The sequence below is a fragment of the Epinephelus moara genome, chromosome 13, assembly GCF_006386435.1.
Source record: "Epinephelus moara isolate mb chromosome 13, YSFRI_EMoa_1.0, whole genome shotgun sequence".
In the NCBI taxonomy this organism is placed as follows: domain Eukaryota; kingdom Metazoa; phylum Chordata; class Actinopteri; order Perciformes; family Serranidae; genus Epinephelus; species Epinephelus moara.
The window spans coordinates 21,032,584-21,042,610 of record NC_065518.1 but is presented as its reverse complement, the minus strand read 5'-3'; the positions used below and the strand labels follow the sequence as shown (position 1 = coordinate 21,042,610).

The window sequence follows — 10,027 nt, the reverse complement described above, 5'->3', positions numbered from 1 at the left end:
ATACACATTTTATTTACTTATTTATTTCTCTTTATATTTACACATTTTATTTACTTATTTTATTTATTTCTCTTTATATTTACACATTTTATTTACTTATTTATTATATTTATTTCTCTTTATATTTCCCTGTATTTTGTTATCCTTTTACAGATTTATTTTTTGCAATGGCACGTCTATGACTCCATTTTTACCTTGTTACCCAGTAATAGTATAACTATAACTTGTAATTATTAAGTAGGTACTCAGAAATCTTAAAAATAGTCCCTCTTACTTAATTATTATTATTCCTACCACTCATCTTTCCCTTGGTGCTCTGTATAAAAGTTTTCATGTAGCCTAGGCATAAATTTAAAGTGTTACATACTTTCATGCTGTGTGATATGGGATTTTAGTGTCTAATCATTTACAACACACTGCTCGAAATAATAACAAAGTAGCTTTCCCTTTGTTTTTGCAGTATTTCATGAGTCTGGCTCGAGCCCAGTCTGGCTTTAGTATTCACACCACGTAGCCAAATCCAAACTTTTCACCGCAATCATGTGACATGCAGTCCCAGAATCTATTTGATAACCTGCCACGACTAGGTGTTCCCTGCTTTGTCTTTGAAAAGTGATTGAAATTCCTTACACCTACGCCCACTCATCCACCTACCACCACCGCCGAGGCACACAACAAACCATACAGAATGCAATAAAGCAAAGGGTGTGTTTTCAGCAGCAACACGTGTTGCAGACCAGAATTTTAGTAACTAGATGTGAAAAGGGTTGATGGTGCTTTTTAAGAGGTTGAAATTTCAGGTTTCAGATGAGACAGAATTAAAAAATCTCATAAATGTGTTTGTGCTTCTGTTTCATTTAATGAAGTTCACAGACAAGCATCGTGGCTAAGGCAGTGATTAAATACTTTTGTAACAAAAATATAAACATGGATTCGGCAAATAAAGAACAGAGTGAAGGGCTGCGTGGTGCAGCATATACTGTACTAACTTACCCGATTCATGCTGAAAAGAACGAGACAGAAACCCTTCTGCCCTGTATAGAAACTGATGAGACCAACAGTAAGTGATATTAGGTGGTTCATACTCGCATTATGGCTTTACATTTCAGATTCACCACCACAGTGCTGCAGCTTAATTCTGCTCTCCCTGAAGACTTCACTGACATTTTCCAAGGTCTTGCTTTCAAGCCCTGCCTTGATTAGTGAAGCAGGTTTTAAGAGGAACTAATCCCATTCCCTGGAATATTTTTTTCACAAACCAGTCAGCAAATGAGGAATCTAGTCAGCAATAATACACAGTAACAGGAACAGAAAATCATGTGATCCTGAAGCTGAAATGACGGCTATATCTGGCAACAAACAGAATGTTGACGCTGGCTGGTAAGTGATCATTACAAGTGCATAAGCAGTGTCATCTTAGATTTTGCTCCGTTCATTAGTGTCACTTCAAAAAATAGTACTGCTTTTGCTGTTTCACTCGGATATTGTCTGGAGCCTGCTGATAGTTAGCTACCCGCCTTAGCCATGTCATTATAATGCAGGAACACCATTTTTTTAATTTGTGGAATACATAAATCTTGTGTCAGTTAAAAATATCTCTCAAACCTCTACTCCCACTTGAAATCGTGACCCACCATTTCATAAAACTTGACGTTGTAAGGTCTATAGAAGTCTCGCAGTTGCTCAATAGCATCTCTGTCTATCTGCACGTGAGTTCTACCCTTGGACTTGCCCAGGCAGCGAGGTGAGCCGCTGCTCTCCGGCTTCTTAAGGCAAGGGAAGCCCTTGGTGCGGTTGAAATAGAAGTGTTTGTCTGTGACAATGCGCTTTAACCCAAGGAAGTCTTGCACCCGAGCCAACTCCCCTGCCGGGTCTGTGATAAGACGCTCTCCGCTCACAAAGTGGATCTGAGCCAGAGGGAAGAAGCGGAGCCAGTTTTCAAGGTGCAGAGCGTACAGGCCGATCCGAATGGCATTCCAGGACGTGTCCACAATGCCCAGGGTCTGGTTTCTGAAGGCTAGATCCTGGAAGCTTGGCAGGTCGGGCGTTTTGGACAAAGTCTGAGTATAATCTGATATCGCACGGGTGACGGGGTCGCGCACCACCACAATGAGCTTGGTATCTCGGGACATGGCAGAGATCCGGTGTGGCGTCTCTTTTGTCACAAAGTAGCTTGGTGTCTTCTCCATCGTGATTTGGCTTTCGAGAGTCCTTGGCATTAAACCTCTGAGAGAGAGAGATGAAAACACAGAGGAAGTGAGTGGAAGGTTTCTCATTTACATTCACATTACTTAAGCTGTATTTTTATGACATTTCCTCGCTGTTTTGAATCGCTCACATTACCACAAAGGCTAACAAATTCACACACAGAGGACACAACGTCCTTGCATTCACTCTGTCGAAAGGGAAAAGTGTGTATTAGTTGTCTATTTAGGGCAGGATTACACAAGTGAGTTTTCAAAGGCACAAAACCACCGTAGCTGAGAAGCTCCAGTTTGGACATGAAACCCAGTTTCCCGATGTAAATGATAATAGGACGCAGAGTCATAGTAGCCTGTTGTCACTGGAGACTTGTCTCGCAGACAGCTCTCCTGTGCATCAGCCCAACATGGTTCAAGTGTAATAAATCACCATGAATGCAAACAGAACACATATAGCTGAGTGACTCTGGTAGGTTACTTCTGGGTCTTCAAACTAGGACATTGTTGTCATTGAAGGAAATGGATTGAGCGGCCTTCACAGGGTAAAAGTTTGGATTTTGATTGGAAACCACCAAAGACCAAGGACAGATTTTAAAAAGAGCCTCTAAACACGGCAATTCTTTTCTCAAATAACTAAGCTATCATTTAGTCGAAATTAAAAAACAGTTAACAACCAAGTGAAATGAAAAAACATTTGCCCGGCTTTAATCCTGTGTCCTTGTTCAAATATATTTCAGAAAATCAGTATCAAAGTATTTTTACATCAAAATCTCCGTCTTTTGTCTTTCTATACAGTGGTCTCATATGTTTGATGACTCAAGGACATTTACAAAATCTACGGACTGCCGTAGCTAACGGAGCAATATGAAAAAGGAAACAATGCGACTGAGGTCTATTTTATTCATCTGTCACTGGTCCTCCTCCTGATCTAACAAGGGAGCTGTGTGTCGAGCCAACAGTCTGCTGTAGCATTTTAGCAGTCCAATCAAATGCAAAGGATTTGATTTAAATCCCTTGTGTAACTGTGCACCACTCACTGGGAAATACATCACACTACAGAAGCTAAAGATACCCTAACTTCCACTTCACTGGGACATTATAAATGTCCATTACAATTTCCTAGGTCTCAAGTTGATGTCATGAAGTGTCTTGATTTGTCCAGAACCTAAAAATATTCAATCCATCATAATGTTAAGAAAAGGAAGAAGCTAATTTCTACATTTGAAAATCTTAAATGAGAAAATGTTTGGCCTATGTACTTTAAAATGACATGTAGGTCCAGTGTGTAGGATTTAGGGGGATTAACATTTTAGTTTTGTTACCTTAGAATGAGCGATTTACATCTGCATACAATACAGAGCAGGTCCTCTGTTGTTCTACAGTAGCCCAGAATGGACAAACAAAACACTGGCTCAAGATAGGGCCAGTCGCATATTTGCATCAGCCATTGTTGTTATTCTACATTCTCCTGTGTATTGCTCGGCACACAGGAGAAGTTTCAGTTGCTTGCATTCTGCAGCGTCAACATTAGATGCAACTAAACCCTACACACTAGACCAATGGTTCCCAACTGGTGGGTCGCGGTCCAAAAGTGGGTCGCGGGTCCATTCTGAATGGACCGCAAGTAACTCGCAGACATGTCAAGTTTGTAAAAAAGACACTCTGTTTTGAAGTACAGTGAATTTCCAGCACGGAGCTTTTATTTTGAAGTCCTGTTCCCTGCTGTAAAGTGAGTGACTAATGGACAGCTACTTGACGAAGGCAGCAAACTAGCTCAACAACATGGCCAAAAGAAGAGTTGCAGATTAATTTTCTATCTAGCGACTAAGGCCTAGTCCACACGGACCCGTTAACTTCTGAAACTGTGTATTATTCTATGCGATTTGGCTGTTTGGCCACACGCAGCCGCACTTTTGGGCCCTGTTGCTAGCTACCCCAACTACACTACTTTTGTGGATTGGGTTGATTTTATTTTCCGCCCTTTCCTATTCTGGTATTGACTCTGACTTCTGATTGGTTAAAATGACCTTTCCGTTAGAAGTTACATCGCCACCTACTGCTTTGGCATGTGTATTACATCACTTGGTAGCGGGATTTATGGTTTCGTGTGGATATCATATTTTTTCATCACACCACTCGTGTGGACGAATTCTTTTTGGAAACTGGAGCCCGAAAAACAGCAGTTGTTGAAGCTCTACCTTTAAATATAACCCTGTACTGTATGTGTTGAAATTTAAGAGCATCTTCCAAATGATTTTGATGTTTTTGTTGTTGGAAAAATGAGGAAAAACACAATGAAGATTGGTGCAATCTATGAAATTTCACAACTTATTCAGGTTATACTGACACTGTCAGTGGGGGCACCGTTTCAGAAATGTTATGATCCTGCAAATAGTGGCTGCAAATTGTGAATTTCTTTGTGAATTAGGCTGACAAATACAAGTGAGCCTCAGCGTGTCATGTCTTAACTAGCTGGTAATGAGATTCACTATCTAAATGATACTGTGAAATATTCAAACAGCTTGAAAATTAACTCCGGAGAATGAAAATGGGCAGAGGGTGCAGCTGAATTCCCTGTGCTTAAATTCTTGAAAGATTTGTTGTACCCCAAAACAACCTGTGAAATAGCTCGTCTTCATTTGTTTGTTTGTTTGTACCCACTGTAGCCTTTAACGCTGCTCTGACATGTCTCATTACTGCATTTCTCCTCATCTGCATACCAAGAATAAGACTATGACTACTCAAAACAATAGTTTGGCCTTCATTGATGAGGGGCTTATTTACACCAAAGTTTCCTGAGAAGCAACGGTTTGTTTGGAAAGCAAACCCTCAAAAGTAAGCCAGTTGGCGTTTGACCTTTTTCTTGTCGGTTTCGACAGCTGACGAACTACGGTAATAGACGAAGGTTCACATCTGGTTCAAATCTCTTAGACACACACTCTGAGATAAAAAGGGCTTCAGCCGCTAACCGCCCCGAAGAGTGCCAATTAGCGGAGATACTTTCAGTTTATAATTATTTTATAATACTACTGATACACATCCCTCCTGCGGGCTGCGTGACAGCCAATCATCAACATGACATGCATTTGGAAGTTGATGTGTGTGAGTGTGTTTGTACTCGATTGGATATCTGCATGTGTGCACATATTTCATGACTAAACCACAGCATTTCAGCTCAAAATCTGTAATTAAGATTTTTTTTTTTAGAAAATATGTGGAGGTTTTTATGCATATGGAAACTCTCTGAGTTAGCTGCACTTAGTTAAATATGCGTCATGTAGCGTTTTAGAGATAAATCCTTTACTTCAACATTCATTTCGAGACTAGTTTAATTGCCGTATACACAAACAAGACAATAGCTCAGAGGCCTGCCAGCGACAGCAGGTCCGCATGCTGCAGTTTACAATGTTTGCCTCGAGAGGTTGGATTTTATGAGAAATCTGATGAATTGCTCTACAGTGCATCAAAACAAGAGGGCCACTTTTGTGCCGATGTAAACAGAGCTCAGGCCTCCAAAGTTTTCCCCGCAATATGAACGTGAAATGAGTCGAGAGACTGCAGGAAACACATCCAACATGTTTACCCACCTCAAAACATAATGTACACAGAGAGGCAGCGACGGGAGGGAGGGGGACAGAGCGCATTTTTGACAGTAAGCAGCTGATTTAATGTGGTTTTCATATTCAGAGGTGCCTGTAGTACAATAACTAGCAGCAGACGGAGGCCACCATTTGTCTCAGCTTTTGACTTCCTTTGTATTACCATTATTTTTTATTACTTGTATTCTTTTTAGAGAGTCAGTTCCATCACTACAGATTTAAACAAGAATATTGCAAGGGAACACACCCAGGAATTTGTTCCTGTTCTTCAAAAAGAAGGACAAAGCCACATTATAGCTACATATGAAAATCTATAACTAATAATAATACATTTCAGTAATAAAACATACAATAAGCAGCAGAGCATACTGTAGGTCAGCAATCAGCAATGAGTCAAAATCAGTATAAAATAAGATGCACTTAATGTGAGTAGTTTGTAAATGGGGTTTAAATTCCACTTGTAGGAATCTGGAATTAAATTTAACATCTGTATTGGACAAACATTGACATGATCTTTCAGATTATAAAGCTAAATGGTGTATTATGAAACACATTTCACATGACTTTTATTTCATCATCATTCTGTTTGGCTGCAGAGAGCAGGCCTGAGCAGATACAAGCGTTTAAGGATACAAGCCCAGCTGACCACCAGCCTTAAATGTCCAGAGACTCCCAAAAGTCCTTGTGGTTCTCAGCCAAATGAAAAGACTACTTTTACTAATTAAGGCTGCTAATTACTCATCCCTCCTACACAGATGCAAAGCATTCACTGGTGTAATTCAGTTTTAACTGCTTATTACTGATGACAGATTAGGGTTGCAGCAGTATGATGGTTTCATGGTACACCATGGTATGAAAACTGATGTTTAAACCATGTGCATTTGCTAATCTATAGTATCAGGTAAAAATGTGGATACCATTGGGACTGAAAAGTAAAGCCAGTGCAGAAGTGCCAGAAGCTGCAGTTTATCGAATCACAGTTGAGGCTGGCTCCAAAACAAAGTAAATCCCCATGTAGAAATAAACATGGTACAAAAATGGTTTTGGTCTCTATAGCTAATTTCAGTATTCATGACAACTGTACAGAAGGTTATTTTTTTATAACCCACCTATTTACATTTTTTAAGGCTTAAAGTTACACATATTTAGGGGTGAGGCCACTTAAGTGACAGGCTGTCTGTGAGGCAAAACAAGATGGCGATGGCTGATATGCTGAACTTGAGGCTGCAGCACGGCAGTCCACAAACCAGTGGGTGACGTCACGGTAGCTATATCAATTATTGTATAAAGTCTATGCTTTTTATACTAGGGCTGCAACTAACTATTATTTTCATTGTCGACTAATCTGTCGATTATTTCTTTGATTAGTCAACTAATCATTTTATCGAAAAATGTGTCAAAATGTTGAAAAATGTCGGTCTGTCTCTCCCAAACCTCAAAATTACGTCATCTAATGTCTTGTTTCGCACTCACGCCAAAGGGTTTTAGTTCACCGTCATGGGAGAGTGTGTACAGCTGCCAATATTTGAACATAAGAAGCTGCAATAAGAGTATTTTGGGGTACTTTTGTAGTACTTTTCTATGAGAAATGACTCAAACAGATTAGTCGACTACTAAAATAGTCACATTTTAATTTAATAGTCAATTAGTCATCGATTAGTCGACGAAACATTGCAGCCCTACATACTACCTTGAAAAAATGGTTTCAAATTTTATTTTGTTTAACTAAAAAAACCCTCTGTTTTCATTCCATTAAAGGTCCAGTGTGTAGGATTTAGGTGGATATACTGGCAGACATATTCGTAATATTTTTTCAAATTCAGTCAGCCTGCTATTCACTTTCATAACATAAGCATTTTTTCCACAATTTTCCACTTAAGAAGAAGCTGTTGAAGAAGCAGGTTCAGTATATTTAAATATGACCACAGTAAGTATTCATTGTCATTTCGGAGAGCTGCATTCTGGTCATGGTGGAAAAGCCTCTGAGACAGCATTCTACATGAAGTATCTACTCACTGTTTAAATTGCTGCTGAAACCTCTCAACCTTCATATGTGCATCAACATTAGGTGGGCAAAGTCATCTAGTGGGCCGGATTGGACCCTTTGGTGGGCCTGTATATTGACACTCCTGCCATGAACACAGGGAGCTGACTCTCTAGTCCGCCATGTTGCACTTCCATGTTTCTACAGTAGTTCAGAATGGACAAACCAAACATTGGCTCGAGATAGGGCCATTGCTTTTTTCGATTTTCGCATTGGCCATCAAAGTTAACATCCTCTTTGCAACGAGCAGTGTCAGAAAAACACTTTTTTTTTTTTTTACGTGAAACTGCTTTATTCAGAATTTTTAGTGGTTTAAATCGCAGGGTCTGTTTGTTTTAGATCTGTTGTTACTTCTGCAGGTAAGTCGGCTCCTGATAAAAACTTCCTAAATGTCTAGATCTTCAGTTATCAGAGAAAACGACTGAGCACACATTAGCTGGTGCTGAGCCTGTCTGCGACAAGTGAAATAGGGTCGCAGAACCATTGATTTCCTGCATCAAACTGCTTTATTCAGAGACCTCTGAGGATAATTTGGCTCCTGGTAAAAACTTCCTTAACAATAAAGACTGAAGAATCCTAACCGGGAGTTCACACTAAGGAAATGGGAGAAGTTTCAGCTGGTTGCAATCTGCAATATTCACTGCTAGATGCCACTAAATCCTACACACTGCTCCTTTAAGGGTCATTTTAACACATAATAATTATAATAAAATGATCAAATAATAATGTTCTGAGATGGTTATCTACTGTGAAAATCTCATGTTACAACCCTGTTACAGATATACAGTACATGCACCTGTGCCGGTGACGCATGCTCTTACCTGTACCACTCCAGGCCTCTGTCATAGTTCCTGTCAAAGAAGTGAGTCTCGGTTCCAGCCGCTCGCACGTCCGGGTGAATCCTGATGAACTCCAGCACAGCTCTGGTGCCTCCCTTTTTCACACCGACTATGATGGCGTTCGGCAACTTTTTATTCCCAAACTTTAAGTTACCCATGGGGGGACTGGGCGTGTCGACGCGGAGAGTCGAAGGAGGTCTTTGGTCGGTTCTCAGCCGAGATGCCTCGACACTGCTCGGTCTCGCATCCAGCGGCAAAACGCAGGACGGTGATTTCTGAACGCGTCTTTTGACTCCATCGGCCAGGACGCGCTGGCAGCTGGGCGTCGGATCACCTGACTTTTGCATGATGGTTTCGGCTGGGAATAGTGCACAGTAGCACAGATAAGAGAGTAAAAGGGATAGTAAGCAGATGGATGTTCTTGTGAGCCGGTGAGAGAAGGGAAGAAGTCGAGTGAAGAGGAGCACGCATGCCATCTCTCCATGGATATGAACAGTGCATGGTTTTCTAATTCTAATTCCGTCTTGTTTCTGATTCTTTAAGTCGCTTTAAGTGGCTGAAGTGTCCACTGTCCCCAAAGCAGAAATGAATAAGAACTTCTGTACTTGTCAGGTGGTGATCAACTCTTCCATCACTTCATCGCAGCGCGCATTAACACAATCCATCTGCGTCCCGTCTCCTCGGGTCGTTAATTGAAAAGGCATCCTTCGCTGCGCACTGAGTTTGGAAATGACACCCTCCTGTAAAACTCCTGGACGTCTCCATGGCCACCACGCACGAGTGAGAGGCAGTGGGAGTGCGCGCTCTGACAGCTCCAAACCGTCTGAGCGACAGAAAAAAATATTTCAACACGGTGACGTCACAGCATCTTTGCATTAGAGAGAGAAAAAAGTAACCAGCTCTCTCTCTCTGCTCTCATTCTTCATCTGACTTCACTTCTCATCATGCGGGCTCCTTTCTGGAGGATATAGCTGCTGCATAAGTAAACATGGAAGCTTACATGTTTGCCAGTTGAATGCATCCCCATATGTGAATGTTTTCCCAGCGAGATGAGATTCAGTGTGGGGTCTGAGTAAGTTTAAATGAGGCAACGATGAAGCAACACCTAGGCTATATGATTAAAACAGAGTCAGACATTTTATGTAAAGGCTGATTCACGGTAACACCAACAGCACATGAGATGTCAAAACTTCCAACACATCCACAAACATTTATAATCTCAATCTCAGTTAGGATTCTTACAATAATACTTCATCCTTCCTCCATCCAGAGGAAGCTGAGTCATTCAGTGTTGGATTTTTTCCTTCTAATCAGCACTAGTTTCCTGTTTTCTGTATCAGGTTA

At 40.8% G+C, this 10,027-nt stretch overlaps 1 protein-coding gene across 1 annotated transcript; it reads right to left on the bottom strand.

Moving 5' to 3' along the window:
• Positions 1-901: 901 nt before the first annotated feature.
• Positions 902-9,466, bottom strand: LOC126399314 (heparan sulfate glucosamine 3-O-sulfotransferase 2-like). The gene is made up of 2 exons (XM_050059154.1): positions 8,666-9,466; positions 902-2,226 (listed from the first exon to the last, which is right to left on the bottom strand). The coding sequence occupies exons 1-2, from the start codon at positions 9,157-9,159 to the stop codon at positions 1,608-1,610; spliced, it is 1,113 nt and encodes a 370-aa protein (XP_049915111.1). The 5' UTR covers positions 9,160-9,466; the 3' UTR covers positions 902-1,607.
• Between the last annotated feature and the right edge of the window lie 561 nt (positions 9,467-10,027).

What these genes read in the sequence shown, in the direction of transcription:
- LOC126399314 (XM_050059154.1), bottom strand. Translation starts at nt 9,159, where the DNA reads ATGGCATGCGTGCTCCTCTTCACTCGACTTCTTCCCTTCTCTCACCGG. An exon ending in AGAGGCCTGGAGTGGTACAG is followed by an intron (nt 2,227 to 8,665) that starts GTAAGAGCATGC and finishes TCTCTCTCTCAG; the next exon opens with AGGTTTAATGCCAAGGACTC.